The 18,234-nt window shown below is 37.6% G+C and overlaps 1 protein-coding gene across 2 annotated transcripts in view; it reads left to right on the top strand.

Annotated features, from left to right (window-relative positions):
• Window positions 1–17,056, top strand: part of Jade3 (jade family PHD finger 3) — a 118,055-nt gene extending 100,999 nt beyond the window's left edge. For both annotated transcript variants that reach the window (XM_051179305.1, XM_051179304.1), the window contains 3 exons: window positions 9,750–10,220; window positions 11,255–11,372; window positions 14,149–17,056. In XM_051179305.1, coding sequence (XP_051035262.1) covers window positions 9,750–10,220; window positions 11,255–11,372; window positions 14,149–15,050 — 1,491 coding nt within the window. In that variant the 3' untranslated portion in view covers window positions 15,051–17,056. The remainder of the gene's footprint in view (window positions 1–9,749; window positions 10,221–11,254; window positions 11,373–14,148) is intronic.
• Window positions 17,057–18,234: the final 1,178 nt, after the last annotated feature.

The raw sequence follows: 18,234 nt of genomic DNA, 5'->3' as shown, positions 1-18,234 counted from the left end.
TAGACCATAAAGAAGGGACAGGAAAAGGGGGAAAAGAGGAAGCACCAGCAAGATTAAAAGAAAGAAAAAAAATGAAGCTGAAGAAGAGTAAGCAGTTTTAAAATACAGATATTTTAAAAAATGTAAATAAAATCAAGGTAGGAATATGAATAAAACTATAAACAACAATATTTTGAAAGGCTTAAAACTATAATAAAAAGATTAGTGTGTTGATTTATTTTATATATATATATTTGATACAGATTCCTTTCCCAGTCATTAATATTACAGTGCACCAGCTCTGGGGAAAAGGGGGAACTGGATCTGTCTTAATACCTCTCTTTTCCCATAGTACAAGTTGATGCTCTATGCTGCTGCTCCTATATAGGGCTGGACCTATCCAGGATATATTATCCATATCAGAAATGTATTTGCTCTAGAGGGCTTCCACTCTTTAGATACTAGAAGCCAGTGCTGTCTGTAGTGAGCAGTCCAGGAGCCAAGCAGGTTACCATTTATCACACACAAATCTCCCTCCCTCCCTTCCTCTCTCCCTTCCTCCCTCCCTCCCTCCCTCTCTCTCTCTCTCTCTCTCTCTCTCTCTCTCTCTCTCTCTCTCTGTCTCTCTGTCTCTCTGTCTCTCTTCTTTCTCTCTCCCTCTGATTTGCCTAGGTTCACATCAAATCCTCATACTTGATTTAAGGCTTTCATGGCCAGTTAAATACATAAGCAGAAAGGTATTCTGCAATTGCTTCAAAGAATGAAGAGGCAAGCAACGCACTAAGTTTTGCACTGAACAGGAATCAAGGAAACACAGCACTCTGCTTACCAGACCCCACCCAGGAATTAATAACCCCAAAGGAGGCTATAGAAATAAGTTCATACCCCTACCTAATGACCAAGTACCAGTCTTAAAGTATCGTCCCCAAAGACCAAGCACTCTGTGCTCTCAGTCTCTATGGGAATCTACAGATAACTGGATTTATGACTCATCACAGTGATCCTCCACTCCCTGCCTAAATGCCAAAGTTTGTCCAAGCAGATGTATATCTTGTGCTCCCCACTACACCACCCCAAAACCATGCATTCAGTATGTATTTCTCCACTCATTAGAGCCTTGGAGGCCAGAGGTAATACTGAGGATTTACCACATAGAAAGAGCTAACTATCCATTTGCCAACACCTTGTTCTTGTGTACTTCTAAAAGTCAGGTTGATAACCATGTAACCCAAAGCCTCTACCATAGTCACACAGCACAGACTATGTAGCAGAACAGTTCAAAGGCTTGCTTGTTGCTTCTCAGGTAATAGAGGCAAAGGGCCAGACCCTTCTTTGTGCAAGGTTAGTTCAGTGCTCAAAAGAAATGAAAACATGAATCTAAAATAAAAACTTCTACATGAATTTTTATAGCAGCATTATTTTATAACAGCAATAAATAAATGTTTGGCTCTAAAACCTGGCTGTCTTTTAGCCCTAAACTGTACAGGCCTCCATTGTAAATACCACAGAATAACCTTTTCTAAAACTAGATGGTTTATGGCAGTTTGCTAAGAGACCTTCATTATTATCATCCATGTATTTGTTTTTTGTTTGTTTGTTTGTTTTGTGTGTGTAATTTATTTCTCTACATTCTATAAGTTTGTCCTGGGAGACATCTGTTTTTAACATTCTATTGGTTGCTGCTAAAAAATGTCCTTTACTATTTGGTTTTTAAGTATCTGTATAGTTTTTTTTTTTTTTAGCCAAGCAATAATAAAAAAAATACTCAGATAAAAATACATCTTGAGCCTAGCATCATCCTCATTTTCATGAGGTTTGTCAAATATGTGGAAATTTTAAGAATACATATTTCCATCTAATATAACCAGATTTTCCAAAAGAACTATTCAAAGCTCAGGAAGACTGTTTTTGTGAGAAAATGAGCTTTTGTCAGTGAAACAAAAATTTAGTATGTGACCAGATTACCACTTCATTGGAAAGGGGTGTGTCTAAATCAGATACTTTTTGAAGAAGTTTAATAACACATGTAAGGCTGGATTAGATAATATCAGAATTATGTCCCATTCCTGAAATTCTTTTATCCTGTTGAATTTATTTAAGTGTAATCTTCCTGCCAGAAGTGGTGATACACACCTTAATTCCAGCACTTTTGAGTTCAATATCAGCCTGGTCTACATTGTGAGTTCCAGGACAGCCAGGGCAGAAACCCTGTCTCAAAAAAGAAGGCTTTAGTAGTTGATAGTATTGTCTTAGGAGAAAAGGATTGAATATTCATGAGAAGTGAAATAATTATACAACAAATAATAAAAGACATTATTCAAGAACTATCAATGGGGTGTTAAAAACAGATCATCTCTTAGCTCAGTTATAAATGGTAGAAATATAAACTTCACCAAATAAAAAATACATACATGATAATTAGAAATGTCTCTTAGCAAACTGTTATCAAACCATCTAGTTTTAGAAAAGATCATTCTGGGAGCTGAAGAAATGGCTCAGCAGTTAAAAGCATTTGCTGTTCTTGCGGAGGACACAGGTTCAATTCCCAGCACCCACATGGGACTCTGTTCACAACTCTATAATTCCGGTTCCAGGTGATCTGGCATCTCTTCTGACTTCCATGGGACATGCATACACATAGTAAACATAAACACATGTTCACATAAAACAAAATTTTTTTTAAATTCATGTGATATTATAATTGAAGGTTTTTACATTTTGGTGGTAAAGAGGAAGAGTCAACTATTATAAAATAATGCTGCTATTATTTTATTTTGATTTCTTTTAGGTATCTTGAATTGTGTTTTCTATTTATATCCAAGCTTATTCTGTGTTTAATTATCAATACTCCATCACCTATATAGTAAACACAGTGACCTCCAAATACAGGCTTCCAAAAGAATTACTGCTTGCTTTAACTATGAAAAATCATACCATTTTTTTCATTTTTACTTTTAAAAAATATTTACTCTTGCTGGATGTGGATGTGGTGGCACATGCCTTAATCCCAGCACTAAGAAAGGTAGAAGCAGGTGGATCTCTGCCAACCTAGTCTACCAAGTGAGTTTCAGGACAACCCGGACTCTTTTGTTTTTGTTTCTTGTCTGACACAAGATACAATTTTTTATTTATTTAAATTTTTTTCATTTTACATACCGGCCCAGTTCCCCCTTCCTTCCCCTTCTCCCACCTCCCCACCTTCCTCCCTTCCTATCTCCCCTCTACTCCTCAGAAGGGGTAAGGCCTTCCTTGTGAGTCAACAAAGTCTGGCATACAAAGTTGAGGCAAGACCCCTCGTATCAAGACTGAGCAAGGCATCCTGTCATAGGGAATGGACTCCAAAAAGCCAACTTATGCACCAGGGAGAGGTCCTGGCCCCACTGCTAGCCCCACCCCCCAAAAGAAGATCAAGCCACATAACTGTCAACCACATTTAGAGGACCTAGTTCAGTCCCATGCAGGTTCCTCATCTGTCAGTCCATAGTCTGTGAGCTCCCACTGGCTCAGGTCAGCTGTCTCTATGGGTTTTCTCATCATGATCTTGACACCTCCTTGTTGTTATACTCCCTCCCTCTCTTCAACTGAATTCCAGGATCTCAGTCCAGTGCTTGGCTGAGGGTCACTGCATCAGCTTCCATCAGTTACTACATGTAGGTTCTGTGATGATAGTAAGAGTAGTCACTAATCTGATTAAAGGGGAAGACCAGTCTGATACCCTCTCCACTATTGCTAGGAGTCTTAGCTGGGGTAATCCTTTTGGATTCCTGGGAATTTCTCTAGCACCAGGTTTCTCCTTAACCCCATAATGACTACCTCTATCAAGATTGCTCTTTCCTTGCTCTCCCCCTCCATCCCTCCCTCAACATGGCCTTCTCAGTCCCTCATGTTCCTATCCCACCCTTTCTAACCCCTCCCAGTTTACCCAGGAGATCTTAACTATATCCCTTCCTGGAGCCCTCCTTGTGTGTCCCTCTTAGGTCCTCCTTTTTACCTAGCTTCGCTGGGGTTGTGGACTGTAATCTGGTTATGATTTGCTTTACATCTAATATCCACTTATGAGTGAAAGAACATAATGTGTTTCTCTTTCTGGGTCTAGGTTACCTCACTCGGGATGTTTTTGTTTTGTTTGTTTATTTTTGTTTTTGTTTTTTCCTAGTTCCATTCATTTGCCTGCAAATTTCAAAGTGTCATTGTTTTTTTCAAATGTACCACATTTTCGTTATCTATTCTTTGATGGGAGGCATCTAGGTTGTTTTACAGATTCTGGCTATTACAAATAGTACTGCTATGAACATAGTTGAACAAACATCCTTGTGGAAATATTATGAATCATTTGGGTATATGCCCAAGAGTGGTATTACTACTGGGTATCAAACTGTCATACTGATTTCCAGTGTGGCTGTACAAGTTTGCACTCCCACCAGCAATGGAAGAATGTTTCCCTTACTTCACATCCTCTCCATCATAAGCTTTCATTAGTGTTTTTCATCTTAGCCATTCTGATAGGTGTAAAAGATGATATTTCCGAGTCATTTTGATTTGCATTTCTCTGATGACTAAGGATGTTGAGCAATTCCTTAAATGTATTTTGGCCGTTAGAGTTTCTTCTGTTAAAAATTCACTGTTTAGATCTGTACCCCATTTTTTAATTTGATCATTTTGTATTTTGGTGTCTAGTTTCTTAAGTCCTTTATAAATTTTGGAAATCAGCCCTCTGTCAGATAAGGGGTTGGTGAAGATCTTTTCCCATTCTGTAGGCTGCTGTTTTGTCTTATTGACCATATTCTTTGCTTTACAGAAGTGTCTCAGTTTCAGGAGGTCCCATTTATTGATTGTTGTTCTCAGTGTCTGTGCTACTGGTGTTATATTTAGGAAATGGTCTCCTGTGCCCATGTGTTCAAGGTTAGTTCCCCCTTTCTCTTCTACCAAGTTCAGTGTAGCTGGATTTATGTTGAGTTTTGTGCATGGGAATAGATATGATTCTATTTGCCTTCTTCTACATGTTGACATCCAGTTGTGCCAGTACCATTTGTTGAAGATGCTTTCTTTTTTTTTCCATTGTACAATTTTGGCTTCTTTATCAAGAAAAATCAGGTGTTCATAAGTGTGTGGATTAATGTCAGGGTCTTCAATTTGATTCCATTAATCCACATGTCTGTTTTTATGCCAATATGAAGCTGTTTTTATTACGTTAGCTCTATAGTAGAGCTTGAATTCAGGGATGGTGATGCCTCTGGAAGTTCCTTTATTGTACAGGATTGTTTTGGCTGTCCTGGGTTTTTTGTTTTTCCATAGGAAGTTGAATGTTGTTCTTTCAAGGTCTGTGAAGAATTGTGTTGGGATTTTAATGGGAATTGCATTGAATCTGTAGATTGCTTTAATAAAATTGCCATTTTTCCTATGTTGAACCTACCTATCCAAGAGCATGGGAGATCTTTCCATTTTCTCATATTCTTCGATTTCTTTCTTCAAAGACTTAAATTTATTGTCATACAGGTCTTTGACTTGTTTGGTTAGAGTTACCCCAAGATATTTTATTTGTGGCTATTGTAAAGTGTAATGTTTCTCTGATTTCTTTCTTGGCCTGGTATCATTTGTATATAGGAGGACTACTGATTTCTTTTTTTAGTTAACCTTGTATCCTGCTACATTACTGAAGGTGTTTATCAGCTGTAGGAGTTCCCTGATATAATTTTAGGGTTGCTTATGTAAACTATCATATCATCTGCAAATAGTGCCAGTTTGACTTCTTCCCTTCCATTTGTATCCCATTAGATGTCCTTTTATTGCCTTTATTGTCTTATTGATTAAATATTGAGACATTGGACAGCCTTGTCTTGTTTCTGATTTTAGTAGGATCTATTTGAGTTTCTCTCCATTTAGTTTTATGTTGGCTGTTGGCTTGCTGTATATTGCCTTTTTTATGTTCCAGTATGTTCCTTGTATCCCTGATTTCTCTAAGACCTTTCTCATGAAGGGGTGTAGGATTTTGTCAAAGGCTTTTTCAGTATCTGAGATGATCATGTGGCTTCTTTCAGTTTATTTATATGGTGGATTACATTGACAGATTTTTGTTTGTTGAACCATCCCTGAACCTCTGGGATGAAGCCTACTTGATCATGGTAGACTATTTTTTATGTGTTCTTGCATTCGGTTTGCCAGTATTTTATTCAATATTTTTGCATCAATGTTGATGAGGGAGATTGATCTGTAATTCTCTTTCTTAGTTGTATCTTTTTTGTGGTTTGGGTATCAGGGTAACTGTAGCCTCATAAAAGAGTTTGGCAATATTCTTTCTATTTCTATTGTGTGGAACAACTTGAGGAGTATTGGTATTAGCTCTTATGTGGAATTCTGGTAGAATTCTGTACTGACACTGTGTAGTCCTGGGCTTTTTTTGGTTGGGATCCTTTGATGATAGCTTCTGTTTCCTTAGAAGTTATAGGCCTTTTTAAATTGTTTATCTGGTCTTATTTAATTTTGGTATGTGGTACCCATCTAGAAAGTTGTCCATTTCTTTTAAATTTTCCAATTTTGTGGAGTACAGTTTTTTGAAATATGGATTTCCTCCGTGTCTTTTATGTCCCCCCTTTTCATTTCTGATTATGTTAATTTGGATGTTCACTATCTGCCTTTTGGTTAGTTTGGAAAAAAGTTTGTCTTGTTGATTTTTCTCAAAAAAAACAAATCAACTCTTTGTTTCATTGATTCTTTGTTTCTGTTTTGTTGATTTCAGCCCTCAATTTGATTATTTCCTTTCATCTACTTCTCCTGAGTGAGTTTGCTTCTTTTTGTTCTAGAGCTTTCAGGTGTGCTGTTAAGTCACTAGTGTGAGATTTCTCCATGTTCTTTATGTAGGCATTTAGTGCTATGAACTTTCCTCTCAGCACTGCTTTCATAATGTCCTATAAGTTTGGGTATGTTGTGCTTTCTTTTTTGTTGAATTCTAGGAAGTCTTCAATATCTTTCTTATTTCTTCTTTGACCCAGTGATGATTCAGTTGAACCTTGTTCAGTTTCCATGAGTTTTTAGGGTTTCTGCAATTTTGTTGTTGTTGACATCTAACTTTAAGCCATGGTGGTCCAATAAGATATAAGGGGTTATTCCAAATTTTTTGTATCTGTTGAGGTTTGCTTTGTTACCAAGTATGTGGTTAATTTTAGGGAAAGTTCCATGAGGTGCTGAGAAGAAGGTATGTTCTTTTGTGCCTGGGTGGAATTTTCTATAGATGTCTGTTAAGTTCATTTAATTCATAACTTCTGTTGGTTCCCTTGTTTCTCTGTTAAGTTTCTGTCTGGCAGACCTGTGCAATGGTGAGAGAGGAGTGTTGAAGTCTCCCACTAGTAGTGTGGGGTTTGATGTGTGATTTAAGCTTTAGTGATGTTTCTTTTACAGATGTAGGTGCCCTTGTATTTGGGGCATAAATGTCTAGAATTGGGACTTCATCTTGATGGATTGTCCCTGTAATGAATATGAAATGTCCTTCTCTATCTCTTTTGATTACTGTTAGTTTAAAGTCTAATTTGTTAGCTATTAGGATTGCTATACCCACTTGTTTCATAGGTCCATCCAATTGGTAAATCTTCTCCCAACCCTTTACTCCTAGGTAATGTCTGTCTTTGAAGTTGAAGTAGGTTTCTTATAGGTCTTTTTATAGGTGAATTGAGTCTATTGATATTAAGAGATATTAATGACCAGTGATTGTTAATTCCTGTTACATTTTGTTTTGGTGGTGGTAGTGTTTGTGTGTTTCTCTTTGGGTTTTGGTGGTGCGAGCTTATCTGTTGCCTGTGTTTTCATGGGTGTAGCTAACTTCTTTGGGTTGGAGTTTTCCTTCTAGTACTTTTTGTAGGGATGAATTTGTAGCTAGGTATTGTTTAAATCTGATTTTGTTATGGAATATCTTGTTTTCTCCATCTGTGGTGATTGAAAGTATTGCTGGGTATAGTAGTCTAGACTGGCGTCCATGGTTTCTTAGTGTCTACAGCACACCTGTCTAGGACCTTCTGGCTTTGAGAGTTTCCATTGAGAAGTCGGGTATTATTCTAATCAGTCTGCCTTCATATCTTACTTTGCCTTTTTCCTTTATAGCTCTTAATAGTCTTTCTTTATTCTGTATGTTTAGTGTTTTGATTATTATATGGCCAGGGGATTTTTTTGGTCCAGTCTATTTGTTCTGTAAGCTTCTTTGTACCTTCTTTAGGCTAGTAAAGTTTTCTTCTATGATTTTTATTGAATATATTTTCTGTGCCTTTTAGCTGTCATTGTTTTTTTTTCTTTTTCTGCCCCTGTTATTCTTAGGGTCTTTTCATGTTGGACCAGATTTGCTAGACATTTTTTGTTACGAATTTGTTGAGTTTAACATTTTCTATGACCGATGAATCTATTTCTCCTAGTAACTTTAATGCCTGAGACTCTCTCTTCCATCTCTTCTATTCTGTTGGTTATGCTTGCATCTGTATTTCCTGATCGTTTACCTAACTTTTTCATTTCCAGAATCCACCCCCACCCCATTTGTGTTTTCTTTATTACCTCTATTTCAATTTTCAAGTCTTGGGTTGAATCCTTCACTTACTTGTTTGGGTTGTTTTGTTTTGTTTTCTTGGTGTTTTGGCTTTCTTTAAGGGATTTATTGATTTCTTCCCCCCCCCCCTTTTTTTTTCTTTTCTTCCATTTTTTTTTAAGGGAAAATGTCTTGTAACCAAATTCTTCAGTAACTGACTACAGTGATGGAAAAGTTTGTTTTTGTTTTGTGTGTGTGTGTGTGTGTGTGTGTGTGTGTGTGTGTGTGTGTGTACTTTGAAGTGTGGCTAATGTGACTAAGGAATTAAATTTTTCATTATATGCCATTTTTAAAATAACATGTATTTATTGATGAGAGTGTACATGTGGAGATTAAGGGATAACTTACAAGAGCCACCTCTCTTCTACCATGTGGGTCCTAAGGAACTCATCATCAGTTTTGGTGGCAAGGACCCCTTATCTGCTGAGACATTGCTCCTCTTAGTATGTAATTTTTAATTAACATTTTATAGTTATAAGATGATACACAGGGCCCACAAGGGCTCTAACATGGCTTAACATCTTGGCCCCATTTAAATTAATTCAAATGTAAATAGCTTTTCATGACTAGTTATCTAGTCTAATGCATAGCTCAGCTCTATTAGAAAATAGAGTTCCTGTGACCTTTTAGAGCAATAATATTGACTATGCCTTTTCTTTCATTTATTCTGAGCAACTGCTTTCTCAGTAGTTTATGGTATTTCCTGAATTGATGACATACTGGTACATAGGTAATTGACATAGCTTCTGTCTTAACTTTATGTCCAGGAATTTTTCAGCTATTAATAGGTAGTGTGTAAAAAGTACTACAATAAAAGCATATATAGGTAATGTGGAGGACGAAGAGAAGAAACCATGTAACACATAAAGCAAAGACTTCTCAAAAAAAAAAAAAAAAAGGAACTCAATGCTTGTTTGCTGCTTGAATTGAAACCTTAAAATATGGATTTCATATTTTTGCCTCTGTTTTTGCTGTTTTCTATATAAGCAATTTCCTGGGTTATTTGTAAAAAAAAAAAAAATACTTGTAAAATATTTTTCTCTTTTTCTTTTTGTTTCATTTTTTCTTGTAAAATATTTGTCATGGTCAAGCCTTCCCTCTGTCTTTCCTTTGCTTCCTATAAAAGCTCACAGTTGAGTCCCAGAGACATAAGGGTCCCTATCCTCTTCCCATCTGCCGCCTTAACACATTTTTTTTTCTTTTTTAGTGCTCTGTGAAAAGCTGTATTATTGCCTTCCATGTCACCTGTGCCTTTGAGCACGGTCTAGAAATGAAAACTATCCTAGATGAGGGTGATGAAGTAAAGTTCAAGTCATTTTGCCTCAAGCATAGCCAGAACAAGCCAAAAGTTGGGGAGGCGGAGTACCACCATCACCGAGTTGCTGAGCAGAGCCAGGTAAAAAGTGAGAAAACAAGCCTGCGGGCACAGAAGCTTCGTGAACTAGAAGAAGAATTCTACACCTTGGTCCAGGTAGAAGATGTTGCCAAAGAGCTGGGGCTATCTGCATTAACTGCCGACTTTATCTATAACTACTGGAAACTGAAGCGCAAAAGCAACTTTAACAAGCCATTAATTCCTCCAAAAGAAGATGAAGGAAATGGCTTGGTACAGCCAAAAGAAGACAGCATTCATACTCGTATGAGAATGTTTATGCATCTGAGGCAGGACCTAGAGAGGGTAAGGTGGCCAGCTCTGACTATTGTCTACATAAAGATAGGAAATGACAACCCCATTGTATAGTGTAAGCTGTGTCTTTATCATCTGAGTTCTCTGTGGTCCCAGACATTGGGTTCTGTTTAAATTTTGACAGGTGATTGGAAAGGCCTTAGTATTTGTTCTATGAACTTTGAATTTATTATTCACAGTTGATTTACTTTTAATTCACTGTAAAGTCTAAAATGGCTCAGCTATATTTTACATTCATATTCCTGAGACTGAAGCCTGATGAGTGAATTTTGTTCAGAAAAGCACTGTCTCAGAGTTTTTCAGACTCAGTAACATGGACATCTTGAGCTATGTAGTTATTCATTGTGGAGTACTGACCTTTGTTGTAAGTGGCAGGATAGGATGTTTAGCAGCATCATTGATCTCTGCCTACTAGATACCAGTCCCTTTATACACTTGATTCTGATAAACAAAATTGTTTTCCAAATTTACCAGATTCCTCCTAGGGGTTAAAATCATCTCTGGTAATTTAACTCATTGTGTAAATTCAGTGCTATAAAAATTCAAAGAAAAGTTAAGTGCTGTGTTCACCCTAAGAAATTCCATAATTGTCTAATTTCTAGAAATAAATCAGGCCTGGTGGCACAGGTGCCAAGTGCTATCATTCATCCTAAGGAATAGAAAGGGAAGGCTAAAGTATGATACCATCATCTTCTTAGCTGGACTGTGTATATAAATATTGATCCTATTAAATTGTAGTCTAGAGAATAGGTTTCAGAGAGAAGCTTCGAACACTTGCTCTTAAAACAGATTGACATGGGAACAATTCCCCCATGATTGTCATGCTGTAGTAATTCCTTTGATTTGGGTCATGGTCTTGTCTTCTTCATTCCTTACTCCCACAGCCATCAGAACTCAGTGACCTTCAATGTAATTGAACAATTTCAACTGTAAATTTGAGATATGTATGTATGTATGTATGTATATATGTATGTATGTATGTATATGTAACCAACATCTTTATTTGCTGGGAATTGGGCTTGCAGGTACGAAATCTATGCTACATGATAAGCAGGCGAGAGAAGCTGAAACTGTCACACACCAAAGTGCAAGAACAGATCTTTGGTTTACAAGTTCAGCTTATCAACCAAGAAGTTACAGAAGGTAACAATCTGTGTATTAAACTGTCCCAGCATATATAGAAACTTTGATTATATCCATTTTACAATTTAGTTTTATATCTATTGTGCCACTTAAAAAATGTTTCACGTGCTTCAGTCTAATCTGATAATTATGTAGCCTATTTAACTGTCAATTTGCAAGGTGAGAAATTAACTCCTGGGTAGAAACCCCTCTTCCAGAAAAAAAGAAATTAAGGAAAAGGAATTCCAGGATAGGAGTAAAGGAGCAGTTGCAAGTCTAAAGCAAATAATCTAGTAATCACAGCTATGAAAATGTTCTGTAATTACCAAATTCACTTAAAATCAAGAAGCTAGTACAAAATCCTAGTTTCCAAAAACCATTTATTTCCAGGGTTCCTCATCTTAAAGGTCATCTGTTAAAACAGATCCTCAGCCAGAAGTTAAAAGAGATATATTTCTAATCTTTTCAGTTATTCACTAATATTTATTGAGAACATACTAGGACAGTGGTTCTTACACATAGGAGTCAAATGGCCTTTTCATACAGATCACACAGCTATTTATATCTCGATTCATAACAATAGCAAAATTTCAGTTATGAATTTATGGTTGGGAAACGATTAAACACGAGAACTATATTAAAGGGCTGCAGATTAGAAAGGCTGAGAGCCTGTATTAGGGTCTAAGAACTAAACTAGAAGACAGAACAGTTAACAGAGAATCCCTGCATTACCCACTTGAGAGAGAGATAAGTGATGATAATTACAGTACCCAAAGTGGAAGCTAGAATTATGACAGTAACATACAGTGGCACTTTCCTATGTTTCTTTTAATATAGAAATAGGTGGGAGAGGACTGGAGAGGTGGCTCAGTGGTTAAGAGCACTAACTGCTCTTCCAGAGGACCCAGGTTCAATTCCCAGCATCCATATGGCAGCTAACAGCAACTGCCTGCACCTCAAAGAGACATATATGCCCACAAAATGGCAATGCAAATAAAATAAAAATATTTTTTTAAAAAAAGAAAGAAATAGGTGGGAGAACCTGAACACTAAGGATAACTTGGGCAAAATCAGCACCTGGTAAAAGCCAACCATAAAATAATAAACACATAGAAACAAGATGTCAGGTAGGTATCAAAAGCTCCTGGGCTATTTGTGACTACTACATTGCAGCATACTAGTGTAGCAGGGGTACTCAGCCACAAGATTACAAGTAAAAGACAAGAGGAAAGAGCTCCTATGTGCTGACAAGATTGAACTTAGCTAAGTGGCTTCTGATTATAAGAATATGGCTTACAGCATCAACAGGTGGCAAGCCCTAGCAGAGATGGAGGCTGTAGTTGTTCAAAATGGGCCTTTGGAGAATGCATGCTACCTTTTAGTATACTTGTAAGCCATCTTCTTTATATCTCATTTTTTGAAGCTTATATATTGTAAGAATATAATGGGCAAAGGCCAGTTGTAGGGTGACGTATTCCAGGTAATTAATATATCCATGGATAATCCTATATGTTGTGATTCTTTGCTGCTGGTCCTTACCACTATCAAACCTCCCCCCGGGCTAGCAAGATCGCTCAACAGGTAACAGCATTTGCTTCAAAAGCCTCGTAGCCTGAGTTTGATCCTTAGGACCCATGTAAAGATGGAGAAGACTGACTTTATAACATTATCATCTACCTCTACACATATACTATTGCAAGTATTCCTATACATGGAACCAATAGTATTTTTAAAGTTATCTCATACCCCATAATGATAATTCTTAATCAGGATATTATAGATTAAGGGCATAAAATATTTACCAACTGTTTCATATGCCAAGTTAAAATACCTGTGTACCTTTTCCCCACCAAGTCTTGTACTGTGTTTCTGAGGTTTTCTATTTGACTTGTTTGTAAATGCCTGTAGAGGAAAGGGGGGATAAAATCTGAATTGTCTTTTGTTTTAGGCACAACTTCAGTACTGCTCATTACCCATATCTCCAATCATAAACACCCAAAGAATTCATTCCAAACCACTGAGTGACTTTTTCTGAGACAGGGTTTCTCTGTGTAGTTTTGGAAGCTGTCCTGAAACTCACTTTGTAGACCAGGCTGGTCTCAAACTCACAAAGATCCACCTGTCTCTGCCTCCTGAGTGCTGAGATTAAAGGCAGGAGCCACCACCAACTGGCTTTTTTTTCTGAGACAGGGTTTCTCTGGACATTCTTTATAGAAATGAAAGGCAAGAAGTCTAGGGCAAGAGCTCTATTAGTGAGTCCAATCCCCAACACGCAGATAAAAAGCTTGTGTGCTTAATGCCTTTGGATATGAATCCAGCACTGGTTAGGTGGAGACAGGAAGATCCCAAGAGTTTGCTAATCTAGCCAACTGATAAGCTCCAGGTTTAGTAAAAAGCCCTGACTCAAAAAATAAAGTAGAGGGTGATTGAAGAAAACATCCAGCATCAACCTCTGGCCTCCATGTGCATGCTCACATGTCTAATTGCCATACACAAAGAAAATGCCATACACATACACAAAGAAATGAAAGACATGGGGATTGAGGCATAAGATGGAGCACACTAGTTGTTGCTATTTTATAGGTTAGGAAAGCAAAGGTATGAAGGTTGGGAGCCATGGATACTGCTTTCTGTGTGACTCTGGGTTCATCCTTTACTGTAACTCACTTCAGCAGCTCACCATGATATACATGCTCATCAAAGATTGGTGCTAATTAGACATTTGGAACAATAGGTTCATGATACACATACATGCTAATAATTCAGCCAGTTGTTAAATCTTTCTTTTTGATTTCAGGACTTTCTTTGACAAATGCACTAGAGAACTCATTGTTTTACCCACCACCACGAATTACCTTAAAGTTGAAAATGCCTAAATCAGCCTCAGAAGACTGCAGAGACAGCTCCACAGAAACCGAGCACCAACCCTCCTCTCCTGGCAGCAGCCCCTCTGCTCACAATAAAAGGAGCCCACAGATGCCTGAGGAGCCACTGGACATGAATGTGAAATTATATCCAAGACATCCATTAGAAATCAAGAGTAACTGTTTGCCAGCTAGCCGCATCCATTCTCGAAGTGAAGCCAAGAGTTCCAGTCCTGCTCAGAGAGCTCCATCTGCAGAGTTTTATCGTGGGCAATCATTAGGGAAGCCTCTAGCCCTTCAGGCTGCCCTCCATGGACAGGCTTCTATTGGTAATGGGAAGAGTCAGCCCCTGCTTGCCAGTTCCAATGGCCTGGAGGGCAACTGGTCTGGGAACATGTCCCAGAAAGATAGTTCAGATGAGCTGTTCTGTGACCAGGAGTCCATGCTCAGCTCTGACTTGCCCAGTCAGGGCAACATTAGAAAATCTGGTATAGAAAACCTCAGCAGGTCCTTTAAGGAGGCCACCAATACATGGGTGAGGCCCACTGAGGACCTCCAATACTGTGTTAAGCCAACTAAGAATGTGAGCTCTAAGGAGCAGTTGTGGGGTAGACAGCTTCTCAGGCGGTCAACAGGAAGAGCTCCATATCAGGAACCCGATGGGTATTGCCCTGATTTGGAACCAAGTGATTCAGAGGCAGAAGGGGAGGGCAATAAAGAAAAGGCAAGGATAAAGAGAGAATGTTCTGGCAGAGAAAATCCTCATGATTCTGCTCGGGAGGGCCATGGGAAAAGCAAGACATGCCCTCATTCCCACAGCTCAACACAAAGGTGATCAGAAACACCTAAGGGTAACACACCCTTTGCCTTTGCCCCAGATAATGGGGGAAATTTAAACACCAAAAGGATTCTAGTATATATTAAGAGGAATTGCAGGGAAAATGATGGTTTGACATTTTTGAAAAGGTTTCAGGTATAGTTTTATAAGCACATTACAAGAGTTGCAGATTGTCTGGGGTTGCTTTTTTGGAGGCTGCTGGGAACATGTGGGCCCAGAGTATTTGCTCAGTGAGTACTTCAGGACTGCTTTCTGGGTACATTAACACACTGATTAATCTACATGTTAAGAATCTTTACATTGTTGATGGATTTGCAAGAGGACATGACAGACACTAAAACTACTTATCTTTTTAAACTATAATGTGACTCCTTAAAATTCATGTCCGTAGAAAATTTCTAATTCCATTGCTATCTATAAAACCTCTTCAAGGCAGAGACCAGGAGAGCAGCATTTCAGATACTGTCACTTATTGTCTTCCTTGCTTCATGCAAGGTTGTATCTTTCACAGTATCATATAGTATAAAATCAATTCTCCTAAGTGTCCAGTGCCTGTTCCTAGACCTGCTTGTTTGGGACACACTCATAACTCTCTTATCCAGCTAACAAGCTAACTTGTGGATAGTGTTTACAAAAGTACAAAAGTACTACTTTCAAGGAAAATGCTCTGGTTCTCAAGGCATTTATGAAGACATCCAGAGCCTTTCCCAAAGTGTGACCTTTCTGGGTTATTTGTACCAGGTCAGGGTTTTTTGTGTTCTTTTCAAATAAGTTTGACTAAAGTTGGCTGACAGTTTTGTATACCTGCTTTAATGTTTATAAAATTTTTATTGAGGTATAATTAAAATATAGTGTATTGCACAGAGGGTTAAGTATTCTTACCTGCTTTAATTTTGAAACAGATTTTTATTGTCAGACAAATTTGAAAGTATGTGTTTAACACATGGATATAATTTAGCTTTGTATGAATTTTGAATCCATGGCAATTTCCCAAGCATAAAGTTATGGCCATTTTCCAGAACTTGCTTATACCACATTACCAAATAATTGGCCTTGATTCATTTCTAGAGGAAGAGAATTTTGAAGCATGAAACAGGTCTGCATCCCATTTAAGAAAAAGGAGAAAGTAGCTGTTTATAAAAAATGTGAGGCAGACTGTAATTCTCAGTTCCTTTTCTTCTTAGCCTTAAAATAATATTCTCTTTCTTCTGGTTTGAGAACATATCGAGAGAATTTTCAAGCAAGAGACCATTTTCAATTTCTGAAGTTTCATGCTAATGAAAGAAGCCAGCTACAATAGGTGCCAGTGAGAGGGCATTAGCCAATGCTGTGAAGCAGTTTGCCTCTCTCCCGTTTTTGTTTTGTTTTCTCTCTTTCTTTTTGAAAACTTCTATATTTTGCCTTTCTTTTGACTGTATTTTCAAAATTTTTCTTTTGTGCCTATGAACATGTGTGAATGAACATACCATAACATGTGTAGTAAGTGTCCTGTATTTTGTTATAGTTGAAAAATGAGGAAGATAATTTCCTCTTAATACCCTCAGCCTCTGTGCTTATTTGAATACTCATAGGTATATAATGTGACACTTTCATGGCAATGACAGTATGATTGAGGTGAGTGGTAAATCCCTTACATTAAAGGCAAGTTGGTTGCCTATGCTTCATGCCTTTGAATTCTGAGTAGGGGGAAAAGCAACATAGTGCTTTAGCCAAATTCCCTATATAATGCCATTGGGAGAGTATTGCCTGAAATATCATTCAAGTCAGGGAGATAAAGTGGTAATATTTTTTACAGAATTTTCCTGGGTAAATAAGTGAGCCTTCAGTTTGTATACATTCCAAATTCCCCAAAATGCATCTGCAACATTTTGTTCTTTGAAGTATTACCTCTTAACCTTTGTTAATGTTTTTCATCTTATATGATTCATTTTGAAGATTAATTCAATCTTTTCAAATGTCACCTTTTTATCAGTACTTTTTCATTAAATTATGAAAACTGTTAACTGCCTGTCAGTGTGGTAATTTTCTGTTAATCTATAAATTTACTGTATGTTAAAAGGAGGTTCAAGGATGTAGAATTGAATGTTTAAAAGCACAAATCATCTGGGTATGATGACACATGCCTAAAACCCCAGCATTAAAGGCTGAGGCACAAAGATAATAACTTCTAGGACAGTCTGGGATACATAACAAGACCTTCACACACAAAAAAGAAAAAGCACATATTCACAATTCAGGTCAGTACCAGAAGTCAATAAGAGCCCTTTGTACTTTGCCAAGAAACCATAATTTCAGCAGGCTAGGAAGATAGAGGCCTTAGAATCATCATTTAAAATGACCAGGCATGGGGCTGGAGAGATGGCTCAGAGTTTAAGAGCACTGGCTGCTCTTCCAGAGGTCCTGAGTTCAATTCCCAGCACCCACATGGTGGCTCACAACCATCTGTAATGAGATCTAGTGCCCTCTTCTGGCCTGCAGGGATACATGAAAGAGGAACGATGTATACATAATAAATAATAAATTACTTATCTTTAAAAATAAGTAAAATGACCAGGGACATAGATCCTGTCTAAAGTGACAGGATACACGAGGGTGTTGTTTATAATACTCATTCTACACAGAGCTCTGGAAATCTGCCATGTGATCAGAATTATATGGTCTCATGGCAGGACTTTGAGAGGGTAAATATTTTCAAGTTGTCAAAGGTCATTGAGTACATCAGTTGCAAAAACAGATAAAAATGATTGTTTATGCTTCTTCCTACCTCACTTGTTAGTAGGTGACTTCTGGTAATTCATTCTGAAGACTTTAAACTACAAAGTATATCCTGTTACAACAAACAAGGGCTGTTGGGTTTATATGACTATGTACATTTCCAGTATGAGGTAAATATTTGTCTGTGTTGAAGAAATGTTTAAATGTAGAGAGCGAGCCAGATAATGCCCCATTTTTTCCCTTCTGTTTTGTACTGCTGAGAATAGAAACCAGGACTTTGAGCATGTTAGATAAGCTCTCTCCTACTGAGCTGCAAAGCCCCCTTCTAACTTTAAAAACTGAAGAAAAGTACACAACAACAAAAGCACCCATCAACTTTGATGTTGTATTATTTCAAAAACTGTATTATGTAACCTTTTAATTTTTCAGCAATTGTATGATAATGGTTTTAAAGGAAGGTTTAGTT

Source organism: Phodopus roborovskii, unplaced genomic scaffold (genome assembly GCF_943737965.1).
Source record: "Phodopus roborovskii unplaced genomic scaffold, PHOROB, whole genome shotgun sequence".
Taxonomy (NCBI): Eukaryota; Metazoa; Chordata; class Mammalia; order Rodentia; family Cricetidae; genus Phodopus; species Phodopus roborovskii.
The sequence above is the reverse complement of the archived record's forward strand: the minus strand, read 5'-3'. Positions and strand labels throughout refer to the sequence as shown.